At 39.6% G+C, this 14,503-nt stretch overlaps 1 protein-coding gene across 6 annotated transcripts in view; it reads right to left on the bottom strand.

The window, feature by feature from the left end:
- Positions 1 to 14,503, bottom strand: part of LOC102460994 (TLE family member 4, transcriptional corepressor) — a 133,769-nt gene that overhangs the window by 53,510 nt on the left and 65,756 nt on the right. For 3 of the 6 annotated variants that reach the window (XM_075931744.2, XM_075931746.2, XM_075931748.2), the window contains 2 exons: positions 9,925 to 10,129; positions 9,762 to 9,778 (listed from right to left, as the gene is read on the bottom strand). In XM_075931744.2, the coding sequence (XP_075787859.2) occupies positions 9,762 to 9,778; positions 9,925 to 10,129 (222 nt within the window). The remainder of the gene's footprint in view (positions 1 to 9,761; positions 9,779 to 9,924; positions 10,130 to 14,503) is intronic. The other 3 variants (XM_075931745.2, XM_075931747.2, XM_075931749.2) reach the window with 1 other exon arrangement.

Here is a 14,503-nt window from a genome sequence, read left to right as displayed (position 1 = left end):
TTAGAGCAGCAGCAGATATCAAGTGTTAATCCAAAAAAGAAGGGAAAGAGAATGCCAGGAGAAGAGATCAATAGAAGAAACTGCTTACATTCAGATTCACAGGAGAAGGAACACGCAGAGACAATCATTTCCTGGGAAAAGCTAAAGCCTAATGAGAATTTACTCTGTCCCTTTTATTCAGACAACCAGCCCTTTTGTGGCAGGGGCTTCCTGACTGACAGGAACCCAGGGCCCCTTAATAGGATTTCCATATTATTTCCAACACCTGCCTAGAAGTTATTTGTTTACATTGAAGGAGGCTAGATTCTCAAATCAGACATCTGCTTCTAGTTCAGGCATATCTTAGGAAACCATCTAGAAAGCAGCTTTGTTGCCATGGTGACATTTTTATTTTCTTGCCTTAGTTGGCTGAAAAACATTAGCATTTCCAATTTTATTTTGTTCTTCAAAAGGCCAAATGTCGCTCAAGAAAACAGAGAACTTTTAAAATTGCTATATAAAATAGGTCACACAAAGTTTATTTATTTATTTAAGCTTAATTAGAACAGTATTGGGAAGAGAAGAGGAGGGCAGGTGGTGTAACTTTCCTGGAAATCCCTCTCACTGGCTGGTATGTACTTACTGAGATACTTATTTTCCCACCTTCTTCACCCCGCCATCACCCCATCAAAAATTAACACTTTGTAATTCATGATGTACTTATGAATTCTCCATTATGGCTCATGAAAACACTTAGATCATTCCTTCCAATGTCTTCCAAAGTCAATCTAATAACCCAACAACATAAGCTAGGAGGAGTCCTACCAGGAATATACTTCTGGCACACTGTGGGAGACAATGCAGTAAGTGTATTCCTGGTAGGACTCCTCCTATCTTATGTTGTTGGGTTATTAGGTTGGGTTATTGTTTGGGTTAATACAAATATTAACATGTTGATTAGTGCTCAGTAACTTATGACCTCCCTAATTTTTTTTTTATCAGTTTTGATTTCTCCCCCCCCACCACCACCACTCTCTTAATACCAGAAGGTGATTTCTCTTTACTTCCTTCTTTTTTCCCCCCCTTTTCTTTTAATCAGTGTTTAGAGTGTCAGATGAATCAATTAATTTTCATTACAGTAAAGAACATTTCAAAATAAAATGTCCACGGAGTATTTTAAGAGAATTTAAAATTAAACACCAATTGATCTACACAGGGGAAAAAAATCATAAAGCTGAGGGAACTCTCTGAAGTAGAAAGCAGTTGACTCACTTTTGGATATTGCTTGGATAAAGTTTGATCAATACTACATATTCTCTCTCACCCAGCCCATTCCAATCACTTAGACTAAAAGTTATTTGAACATGAAGTAAAAGTACTTTCTTCATTCTGACTTTGTTCACCATGAATACACTGTGGCAAATCTTTAATGCCAACATCTAAAAACTAATTATGACCGTACACTCATATGACAACTTGAAGGAATACAGTGCAGAAAAAAAAAAAACCCTTTCCCCCTTTTCTCCAAAAGTGCATTATCGAACATACTGCATTCAAGATGACCTGTCCAGCTACCTCACCACTTCTTCACTCCAGCAAACTTCCTATTTCTCCCCTACAATGTGAAGTCATAATTTTATATTACTAACATCACAGTCTGTTGCCATGGAAATAATTAAACATGACTGCTCAGGTTAGAAATTACAAGCCATGTAAGCGTTTGCCTCCTGGGTGATGAGAGCATCTGGAGAGAGAATATTTGAGTTACTCTAAATCACCAAGTGGCAAAATAAAGTTTGATAGTGCTAAGCATTATAGAAGTTCCCCCCAATAAACGCACTGTTGCATACTGCAGCCATCAGAAATTGTCATTGCAAGCAATTCTCCTGACAGAATATAATGGGGGATAAGGGGTGGTGAATAGTTTGTATATAGTAGAGTGCAAGAGATGTTTGTATGATATACAGGAGATTAAATGATCAAAAATAGCTCAAAAAGCTAACTTTTTTGAAAACAGATTACATTCTGTTACTTGTAAATGAATTCTCCCCGCTGAACAAATATACCCCAATGGCTTCATCTAAAAAAATACAAAGCGATGTCACACACACACACACACACACACACACACACACACACACACACACACACTATTGCAAAAGCAAGTTTTAAGAAAATCTGTAAGAGAAATATTGACCTGGAGATAAAGTTCACTGTTTTAAAGAATTAGTTTTAAAATTACAAAATGTAGTGACGTGTTACCAATTGAACAAGATTTAATACTTTTTTTTAAAAAAAGGCAGTGCCAAAATCAGCTATGTAAGATAGACCAAGATAACAAACAGGGCCCTGCTAATTAATATTTGTTCTGCTTCAGCGGACAGTTACTGGACGAGACTGCAAAACACAAGCATGTCTCACCCAATCACATCATTAATCCGTTCATGTTCACCACCTGAGGACCAGCTATGCCCCAAAGATATTTATTCATCTGTTCCACAAACAAACAATTACAACACATTTTCAGGAATTAGGGCACCTGTTACATTCTGCACTGTTTACATGCCCAGAGGCAGATATCAATTAATACTGAACAAATTACTGTATCACAAACCAACAGAACAAAAAAGTTACAAATTACACTGTGATATGGCTATTCACAAACAACAGTGTGCCTCCTGAAAATTCAACAAGCCTTCTGTTGAGAGAAGTGTAGCTCAAATATGCTCAACATAAAATGACGACATCACAGTGTTGAAAACAAAATACATGCCAATCAATGTATTTGAGAAAAATTAGTATATTATTGTACAACACAGAAAGAGAAACAGTGATGGGAAGACAAAGTGAAAAAGCACACATCTACATTGGCTCCAATGTAGATACTTTGAAAAGTACTGCAAATGTGGGCTAACTTTTAAATGAGTGGAGTCTGGTAAAAAGAAAATATAATAGAAATTAAATTCTGTATGTTTCCTTAGATATAATTTGGGGATCTTTAAACTACTTATATTTAATAAATGTTTGCATATAGATAGATAGATAGATAGATCATTTAATGGGTTGACATAATTAGAAACACTCCTATGAGCCTCACATTAAAAAGTCACTAATCTAGACAAAAAGGCGACTATCTGTGTATACCTCCTAGATCAGTGATGTGTAACCAAGAATAGGGAGTGGATGTGGCCCTCCTTCATCTCAGTGGGCCACATGACAAAGGTGGGAAATCTGCAGCGCACAGCCCACTGGGGTTCCACCTGCAACCCGTACACTTCCTTCCCTGCGCACGTACCTCTCACGCTTTGGGGCACTGGAGCCCCACACTTCCTACTCCTTCCCCTTCCTCCCAGCACTTTGAGAGCACGTGAATCACCTGATTCACACTCCTCCTCATCCCTCCCAGAGCCTGAATAGCTGCTAACAGCTGATTTGCAGTGTTCCAGCTCTGGGAAAGAGGGGGAAGAGTAGGAGTGGAGTGCAAATTGGACTCAGAGTATGTCTAGACAGCATCCCTCTGTTGGCAGAGGGATGGAGATTAGGCAGGTTGACATTGCAAATGAGGCAGGGATTTAAATATCCCGTGCCTAATTTGCATAAAAATGGCCACCACATTTTGCCAACTCAGAACTTTGTTGGCAAAAAGCGGCAGTCTACAGGGGGATCTGTCAAGAAAGAAAGCCTTTTTCGACAGATTCCTTATGCCTCCTGCAAGGAGGTTTACAGGACCTGCCGAAAAAGGCTTTCTTTCGCGACAGATCCCCCTGTAGACTGCCGCTTTTTGCCAACAAAGTGCTGAGTTGGCAAAATGTGGCAGCCATTTTAATGCAAATTAGGCACAGGATATTTAAATCCCTGCCTCATTTGCAATGTCGACCTGCCTAATCTGCATCCCTCTGCTGACAGAGGGATGCAGTCTAGACATACCCTGAAAGTGCGAGGAGGGAGGGGAAGGAGTAGGAAGTGCTGGGCTCCAGTGCACCAGTATGCATAGGGAAGAGGAGTAGACAGGGGTCCACGGGCTGCAGGTGGAACTTCAGGGGGCCGCAGGTTGCCCACCACTGCACTAGATAATCTACCAGCATAAAAATAAGAAAGCAGATAAACATGCTTAAATTAGATAATATACAAGAATTCAGCATTTTAAGGATGCCTGTTTATAGCTAAGCCCTTTGCTCCTTTCAGAAATATGAACATCACACCAAAAAATTTATATGACCTAATTATAGTTGTGGGGAGCAAGATGCTCACCCTTACTGGTATACTTTCCTGAAGAGAGGCCTAAATATTCAGAAGTTTTTAGTGATTTGACCTTTTTGGATCAAGGCCTTCCTATAAACTGCAGCCTCAACACAATATCACATGGAAAACTCAGTTATCCAATCCACTGGAGTTTGTACTGTGTTTTACTAGCTTATGACCAAACTGGAAAAACTGTAACCAAAATATTCATGAAAGCTTAATACATCACATCAAAAACTGACAGCCATATTGCACAAAGACTATTCTCTTAAACTCAGTCTCAAAATAGACTTTTATTCCAACAATATGCCTGCAACTTTTAATTCAATTATTATTATTATTGCTTATTTCTAATTGTGGTAGTGTCCGCCGGTTATAGGCAGAATTGGGACCCACTGTACTAGACACTTTATGAATTCAGACATGGGCTCTGTTCAAAAAGCTTCAAATCCAAGCTAAAACAAGATGAAACAAGCTAGTGTAATAAGCAATATGGAGGAGGAAGCTAACAGTAGCAGAACTATACCATTACATAATTCAAAATGTCCCAAATGATGGTTCAGAAGCCTTAGTAGGTTTTTATAAAAGCAAACAAATATCATCAGCTCTCTCTGACTGTCCCACAACATAGCCAACATTAATTGGTCCATTTCTTAAAGGTATAGCATACAGAAAGCTACACAGAAGGGAAAGACCTCTAAACACACAACGCTTCCTCCCATACGATACTTCCCCCCCCACCCACACACACGCTTCCTCAGTTTTCTTACAGGCAGCGGTGAAAGGAACTTAGAATTTCTTACAGGTACTGCCCTATTGCAACGTGAGTCCATGCCAGCTCTTTAAATAGCTCCCTGCTGGCTTTTGCCACAACTCAGCTAGCTCTTGCCGGAGACGCACACCTGAAGAAACGTGCTTACTTTCACTTCTGCTTTCAGGATAATTTTGCCACAGGCAACTTTTGTCAAGGAACAGAGGAGATCCTCTTATCTCTTTTTAGGGGAAAATGTGGCTGGATGGGGGGGGGGGGGGGGGGGGCATGAAATCAGGAGAAGATCCCGGTCTCCTATTTGATGAATTTTTATAGACATGGAAATTCCAAGAACAATTTGCCAGCAAGAATCATGTCTTTCCCCTTGTATAGTGCTTCAGAATAACTTCTAAAAATACGCTACCTCTTGCTCCTCCTCCCAGAGTTTTAATGCTCATGTAAAAGATCAGAATATTTTGTAAAGGCATCTATAAATTTAAAAAGAAAGGTCTATTCTCTATCACAGTCCCTGAAATATCAACACTTCTAGAACTGCCTTTGTGATTCACTTCTCCCTTTGGTTTGTCCTGCTCGTTTTGAGTCTATACACAGAGTTCCCATGACACATTTTATTGGGTACTCAGTTTTCCATACTTTAATTTTGTAAAGGATTCTGATGACTAAATCCAACACAAAATCAGAATGCTCCAAAAAGCTTTCTTCCTTGCCGGGCCTTATTGTGTTGATGCTGGACAATCTCATGTTATCTAGAAGGTTCCTAATTAGTTGCAGCAGTCATTTGCTTACTCCGGGGATGTGTTTGAAAGGATCCAAGTCTGGTTTGGTTTATCAGGCAGAAAATGTTCCACTTAGAAGGGTGATATAAACTGAAGTATGATTGTGCCTTTCTTGTTTGCACCACTGCCTCAAGAGCTGGCTTTTGATGTCAGCCTGCCTTACTTCACTGTTCCAACCATTGATTTTGGCTTCAGTGTTCAGCAAGGACATGAATGAGGTTTTTTTTTAAACCACAATCCCTGAAGAGTCTGCAAAATCTTGTGTGTAAGAAGTATTACTTACCCTACACTGACCCACACCCACTTTCTTACTTGTAGGGAGTAATTTCGTACACTGGACTCTTCCATGTGGATTCAAATTTGAAAATTTTCTAGTGTTAGTGAATCAACTGTTTCCTTCATCCCCAGGGAGAACTAAATGTATGGTAAAGGCCAGTATAATTACAGAGGGCAACTTCAATGAAGACAACTGGCTGACAGGTCAAGAACACTGGAATTAGTGCCAACAGAATTTTATTTGAAAGAGGGGTAAGAGGTGGGAGAGAATCTTACAACTAAATGCCCATCTTCCTTCTTTATACCAATAGGCAAAGTACCCTAATTACCTGAATCTTGCAGTAAAGCCTAAATTTATATTTTATGAGCTATTCTAAAACCTGCCCTGCTTAATAATCTATATCGTCAAGAAAACACTTTAAACTGTCTCTCACAATTAAACCTAGCCATACAACCCTGTATAAATCAAAATTTTGCTACCATATCAAAACGTTACACTGGGGCTGTATAATGTTGCCCATATCCTCATTACATGCTACACTAATTACTACCAGCAGATTCAGGATTTTCTGCACATTAGAGGCTTTTAGAGGAGCTATAAAAAATTTCAGGCACCATTAATTTAAATTTGTATTGAAATTTCCTTTTGACAGATGGCCAAAAATTACTTATTATTTAGAGTACCAGAGCTGCCTGTTTGCACATTAGAAGAGGAAAGGGAAAAATTAAAAGCAAGAAGGAAATTTATGTCACGTTCATTACCTGTTAAATGTTAAGGAGCATTATCCTGCATGAATAAATTATTTCATACAAGCACACAGACTCCAGCTGCTGGCAACTGGCACGTTCTGGCTGATAAAAACCATCTCAAGTCACACAGCAGACAATCATAAAAGCCTCTCTTAACCAGGGCCACTTAAGGGAGGACAGATCAATAGAACAAGCGACTAACTGCTACTCTGGGCATCACTGAAAACATTTAAGGAAATTAGCAAACTATTTCACCTTGCAAAGCTGGCAGCAAGCCCTAAAAGCTAACACAATCCAACTCAATTTGAACAGTATACAAGACAAACATCTATTTATAGCTATCATTCCATAATAAATCAGGACAAAATAGTCACACCTTTCTCTCTGTCTCTCTGGCTGTACATATGATCATTCACTGAATCACTCCACATAATTACAGAACAAGATGAACAAAAGCTACTGTTCCAGCATTAGCAAAAAATATAGTGTATAGCTCTATAGCTCCCCTACCTCTTGGTTTTTTTGGGGGGACAGGGGGAAGGGAGCTGATTGAGGGGGGAGAATAAGGAAGCTGAATTCATCCTGTACTATTAGCATCACACTATTTTAGTTTAGTGATTAGTGTACTATGTACTTTAATGGAACACCATTCATTTTTATTTACGTATGTGTATATATAACTCACATTGCAAGAAGAGTAACATTTTATTATGACTTCAGACAGATGGAGGATATCACCTGGGTAATTTAAGTCTAATGTGTTCACATTTATTTATATATTATTAATCAGAAACTGAAAAAAAAATCTGAACTATTGATCCAGAGAGGAGGAGAAATATTCTTAACTTCTGTACCATGTAAGCTTCTGTTTAACAACAAAAATCCTGTTTCTAATCATTGTGGTAGGGAAATTAAATAAATTGCAAACTGATGTAGAGTTGTCTTCCTGAGTTTGCAGACAGTCAGCTGCTGTGCCTCTACTATCACAGTAAAAACTAACAGCTCATGGCTGATATTTAGACCCTGTTGTTACTAACAATAAAACTGGCTATCAGATCAGTTTCATTGTGCTGTAACTTGGCAAAATTGCCAGTGGTAGCACGCTAGGGAACAGTAGTGTAGAGGCAAGCAGCAAAATCAAAGAAACACCTCTTTTCCTAGCATCCAAGGGACTTGTAGGTGAGAGGAGAAAGAGTAACCAGGGAAGTGGAGTGCTTTGGATGGAAGAAATAGAATTTATCAGACATACTAGTCCAGGGCTGGGCAAAATATGATCCATGGGCTGGATCCGGCCCACGAGAGTCTCATCCGGCTCCCTGCCTGGCCTGACCCTGCTCAACACTCAGTAAAGCCAGTCACAGGGTCATGTGTGCAACTCTGAATGCTGTGAGCCTGGGGGAGGGGGCAAGAGGCTTCTCACCTTGCCCCCACTTCCTGTAGCTTCCATTGGCCAATTTCAGGCCAACAGCAGCTGCCTATTTGCAGCCTCCCTGCTCATCCTCCAGGCTCTCAGTGTTCAGTTCACAGCTGCAAACATGGCCTCTAGCTTCTGAGAGTAGGTACAGGGGCTCGACAGGCAGGAATCCTGGCTAAGAAACCTGCAGGGCTGCTGACTGGTAGCCACCCAGGTAAGCGTCTCCCAGCCAGAGCCTGCCTCTGGCACCCCAGCCCCTCCTTCCATCCCCCAGCCTCTGCTCTCCTGTACCCCTACCTCATGTAACCCAAATCTTCTGCACCCCTGTCACAGGCTCCACACACCTTCTCAGACACTGCATCACTTCCTACACCCCTTCTCAGGTCACAACTCCCTCCTAGACCTTATAACCAATATTTTGGAACCACTTGGGCAAAAAATATACTTCTCTGTCTATTAAGCATGTGGTAATATTGCCAATCCTACGTCAGATTTAGTCAACCAATAGTTTTCTGCTTTTAACCCGCCCTAATAGCAAATTACATACTTTTTATATAAAATATTAGAAAGTCGACTGACAATTTGGTACTATTGTTACTTGTACGCAAACAGTACGGAAAGATGTTATTCTTTTGGGAAGCACTGCTGGAAATACATTTTTCCCTCCTATTTTCATACTAGAAAGCACCCACTTAAGCTTATTTTTATGCTAATCGAGGAAGGGTACATTTTTCAAGCCCAGATTTGAACATTCATGCAATTCACACACACAATTTGATTGTGTTCCAGGTATAGAGGAGCATCCTGATATATGTGCTTATACAAATAAAAGAAAACAGACTATTACATTCACAACTACACAAATCACTCTTGTAGATGCCGTGTGTCCCATTATACATTCCGACATTTACATGGCCATGCTCACACTCAGACGATCTACCTATAGAGATTAATTCAAGATCAGGGAATTATTTTAGGGAGATGGGGAAAGTGTGAGAGTCACTAGAAAAATAGGTTTCCTATACAACTTAGATACGGCTTAGGAATAAACCATTTCTAAGAAGGAGAACCCAAGTGGTTAGAAAGTAAAATTTTATTTGCACACATTGTACAACTCATTTCTTTTTCACATTTGCAGACAAGTTTATCTTTTGAATATATTCAGAGCATAAGTCTGCAGGCTCCAAAGAGTTAATATCACATACTAGCCCATTCCCTCCGCCCCCATCCTCCTTGCTCTTCAGTGCGACATAAGAACTGTTCTGCACTTCCATATATAGGAACAGGACACAATTATGAAGACTAAGCCAATGAGAAAAGATGTGATAATTAAACTCACTGGCTAATAAATCATCCTACAATCCTTGACATGTATATTATTAAACACTTTCTTAATGAAACACTGTATCTACATGAGACTCCGCTCATCAGAACAAACATCACAATCCAGTTTCAATTTGTGACATTTTTGTACATTTTTAGATCAAACTGCAATAAAATGCACCACACATTTCTTTTAGTTGCTCCTTCCACCTATGAAATAGAGTCCTACCTTTATGGAGTCTCTGTCTGCATACAGAACAGCAGCAACATAAGCAGGAAGAGGAGGCAGCAGGGGGAAATACAAAGAGAAAAGTACTAGTTAGTTTACATAAAATTATACATTTATCATACTTGGAAGATAAAAAAAATCATGTCTTTCAATCCGCTCCTACCTCTTTGGTGATCATTTTCATGGTGTTTCTTTTCATCTTTAATTGGTAGGTGGGACTGTCCACCCAGCGCACTGGATAGTGCTAGGAGGCCAGCACTGCTGCCAATTGGTGGGATGGCTGGAGGTTGCAAGCCAGAAGGGTGTGGAGTGAGAGGCACTGGGAGACCGTGTCCATGTGACAAATGCTGGGCCTGGAGTTGTTGCTGCTGTGAGAAATTAAACACAGATATTGAACTTGTTCTGAGAAAGGAAGTTGAGACAGACAGATACAGGACAATTACACACACACACACACACACACACACACACGTTTTCAAAGATGGCCATATATTTAGGGATATTACTGACTAAGTCTCATTTAGATAGCAGGTTGAATTAACAAAGAAAAAAATATTTAGAATCGATTGAACAGATTTGCCAGTTCTACACAAACTCAGTTTACTCTGACAGAAGTAATGAATTTTTTTTCCATATGGAAAGAGACACACTACATATATGTCTAATCAAAACATATGTGAATAACTATGCAAGCAGTTATAGCAGGGGGAGTGAAAAAAAGCTGAAAATTGAGAAAATTAGTGTTAAACAGTTCTCCCAGCGCTACTGCACAGCATGCAGTGAGAGTTAATTTGAAAGAGAAAACCTGAATTAACAACCCAGAAAAGGAAACTGGTTGCAGCCACCGTTTTAAGCCCTTTAAGTGTCCTCAGCGGTACTTCAGCAAATTACTAAAGAAAATCTAATGTAGCAAGGCTTGGGTCCTCCTGTAGGCTTGCTCAATAATGCTGAAATAATTGGGCACTCTGTGCACGTTTAGTGATGCTCGAATGAAAAGCTAGAGGCCTGCCCTTGTACTCTTCTCTAGCTGCTGACTCTGTGTTGTGACAGGTTTATTTGAGTGGGACTGTGATGCATGCACCAGTAACTGCACTGACAAGAGTTTAAAGTCATTTTTACCAGTACACTGGCAACACAGAGAAAACCCTTGAGAGGTTAGAATTGGAGTGCTTGACCTCAGCCAAGGCTGCATCAAGCTCTGTGCTTTACTAACCATTATGGGGTAGATGGTTTGTTGTAGCTATTGAATGAGAAGAAAGGGGAAAAAGGAGGGGGGGGTAACATGTTATGTTAAATATATCACACCAGGGATCTGCTCAGCTTAAGATGTACCCAATAATAGTCAGACAAATTTTTGTTCATACAGTTACTAGGATTAGCTTTAAAATTGCTTTTAGAGCTGTCACTTCCCAGGACTAACTGGTGATAAATACAATCAAATTCCTTAGTGCAAGGCACCCTCCTTTAAAAAAAAAAAAACACTTTGATTTAATATAAAATTTAAACCTCTGACCCAGCAGTTTGCCTCTTGACTTTAATAGATCAAGATGCATATGGATTGTTCATTCGTTCTCCCCTTTAAATGTTTAAATCGTTCCCTCCCCAGCTTTAAACTTGACTCTTGGGTTTGGTTTAAATTAGTATAACCAGTATTTTTAAAAAAATGATGAATAGTTTGTCTGAAACATTACCTGCAGGTATTTTGTATTTTCTAAAGATGCTACTCTTAAACCCAGACACCTTTCATAGTTTTTGAAATGTAAAACTAGTTTTAGATTCCAGATGGTAGAGCCAATCCTATCCTACCCCATCTGACCCACTTTTAGCAATAAAACAAAAGGAGTATCACTAGTAACCCTTCTCATCAGTCAATATCATTCTGGTAAGGTTTCACTGCTAGTAGAAAGCATCAAATGTGTGTGTTTGTTTTATGCTCTTATGGAAGGATGCTTGTTTGCTCAAAATTTAAAAAGACAACTATGCACTGTTCAGCTGCAGGGGGTTTAATGTGGCTGCCTTGTAGCTACTCAGCAAGCTGGTATTATTTATTTAGGAGAACGACACCTAGTACTCCTGCATCTAAGCCGTTTTTTTTTAAATAAAAATAAATAATAGAGTGTTGGGAAGAAAGCTTCCGAAGTCAGAACTGCACATAAACTAACACTGTGCAGTCTGTCTGGGTGAGTAGAGAGCCTCAAATGATAATTCAGAGGAGTCTGAATTCTCTGTCCTGCTCAGTGGGTGTTAACACTGACAGAAAATGTCAACATTAACTATTTCCTCAAGGATCAAATTACAGAAGAAAAAGGACACTCATGTAGTACAGTACTTTAAAAATCTACAATGTATCATGTGTCCAGGGGATGCACCTCAATTTGTAAGCAGCATGTAGAGAGTATCGTTTCTCCCTCCCAAATTCCATCAATTTTTTCCACTGACACTTCTAAAGTGACCATCTGCTTTCATCAGTATTATAGCGGTGCCATACTCTAGATCATTGATGCAACATATAGCATCAGCATTTTCTATAAATAAATTAGATGTTATAAGCTATATGTATAATGACACCTCTGGTAGAGTTTGCCTACATGTTTCCACTATAAAAGATCATCCTCAGTGGCTTCTAACTTCTCAAAGCTGTACCTTTTCAGATGAAATTTGGCTCACTTGCTCTTGGTCAAGAAGTGATTTGTTTTCGCTGCCAGTTTAATTAAAAACAGTTGAGCTGTTTTCAAGCATGAAAGGAGCAGGAGGACAAAATGGCAGCTTTTCTGCTGGGAGAGAAAAAAATCCCACATTTGCAACCTCTCTTTGTACAACTCATGCACCTCAGCAGAAGAGGCTCAAAATTCGGCAGGGTCATAGTCCCTTTAGTCAAAAAGGTGCCTTCCATAGGCCAAGGGAAACTTAGGCTATGTCTACACTACAAAGAAAAGTTGGGAAAAGATATGCAAATTGCAAACCACAATGTGTGTATTTTTTTCCGTTCTTCTTCCAAAAAAGGCTTTTCCGACATTTGGCCCATCTACACAGGGCCAAATGTCAAGAAAAATACCTTCTTTCAGAATATCCATTCTTAGTCACAAAACAAGATTTACCAGGATGCCAAAAAAACATTTTTTTCCAACTTTTTTTGGAAATGCGGATCAGTTCCCAACATTTTTTCCCCGCTTTTCCAGCATTTTTTCCCCAGAAAAGCAGATGCATTCCTTGGACGCGGCAGAGCTTTTCTGGGATACCTCTGGTATCTCGGAAAAGCTCTGTAGTCTAGACGCACTCTTAGATTTGATTTGGCTATGATGCAATGGTTTAACAAAAACAGCTTGAGCACATACACTGGATTGTATGAAATGCTTAAAAGTAGAGGACGCTCAATATTCCATGGATACTAAGTATGCGTGCTTTATACACTGAAAGGGACTTTCCATAGAATAATATCTCTGGATCTCATTGGCAGTGCACATCTGCTTATATTGGGAGTGGGACTAAGGGTTTAAGAGTATGAGTTCTGGGTTATGATTTGTATTCATGCACATAGAAGGAGGAAGGGCTCTGAGTAGTCCTATTCCAAGGTTAGCCAACCAGACATTGGTCCAAAAGCTGAAATGATGATCAAAATGAAATACAGAATAGTGAACTCATTTCTAGACCACTAATCCTGAGTACTAGGGGAGGCAGAGTCCGTAAGGAAAAAAAGTAGTATGGTATGATTAAAGGCTGTGCTGTAAAGCATATACACAAGGGATGAGAGACAAGTGCATCTTTAGGTGCCATTTTGTAACTTTAGGAATGTATAATATACTCTGACATACTTAAACTGGCACCAATTCTCCACTGTGTCCAGTTGGGCTCACTGGTCTCAAGTCATTTGACCCCAGGGGAAGCTAGGGCAACATAAGGCCTCTACCCCACAGCGCAAACATGTAAGTCAGCAGGGTACCAGGTCCAATGGTCCCTTCCCAGCCACTCATTCTCCCTCCTCTCACCCACACTGGGGAAGAGATAGACAGGGCAGCTGGCATAGGATATGCCTTCAACTGCAGGATATTCTACTATGCAGGGAGAGTTCTCCACAGGGAAGTTCCAGCAGGTTTACATTTACTTTTTGACACGCAACTGAACACAGAAGACCAGAATATCTGGCCCCATGTTGACAGCTTTGTGAAGCTGGAATTTATCTTAACTGAAAACCACTATCTTTGAAATGGTGCTTCATCTGTGCTGTGTGTGAGAGAACTGTACACCAACATTCCAAACCACATTAAATAGTATACTCTTCATCTGAAGTAAAATTAAGAAGGACAGGACATTAATGAGGAACTTATAACTGAAAGAGCTAGATGTGTATATGACTAAACTGAATACCCATGTGATTTTGTTGTGGTAATTCTTTTGCTCCCTCTACCCATTCCCTTTTGTTTGTTTACCCTAATTATGTAACATCAAAACACTTTTATACGTGCCTTGCTTTACACACACCTAGTTCTGTGGACTACAATGGGACTATCCATAAACATAAAGTTAAGCACCTGTTTAAATCTCTGCAGGATTAGGGCATAGAGTTCATATTCTTATAGCAGGGCATATGGCTTTCTATTTGTATTGTAAACTGCCCAGAATGACTTTGGGTGCTTAAAAATGATAAGTTAACTCGACTGAAGAAGTTTTTTTACCTAAAACTAGCCAAGTAGGAAAGTACTGCAGCATGTATTTGTTATTTCGTGAAGTGCTGTCTAAGACAT

This window comes from Pelodiscus sinensis, chromosome 6, assembly GCF_052426305.1.
Source record: "Pelodiscus sinensis isolate ZL-2025 chromosome 6, ASM5242630v1, whole genome shotgun sequence".
Classification (NCBI taxonomy): Eukaryota; Metazoa; Chordata; order Testudines; family Trionychidae; genus Pelodiscus; species Pelodiscus sinensis.
Note: the sequence above shows the minus strand (reverse complement) of the source record. Positions and strands in the feature narration are given on the sequence as shown.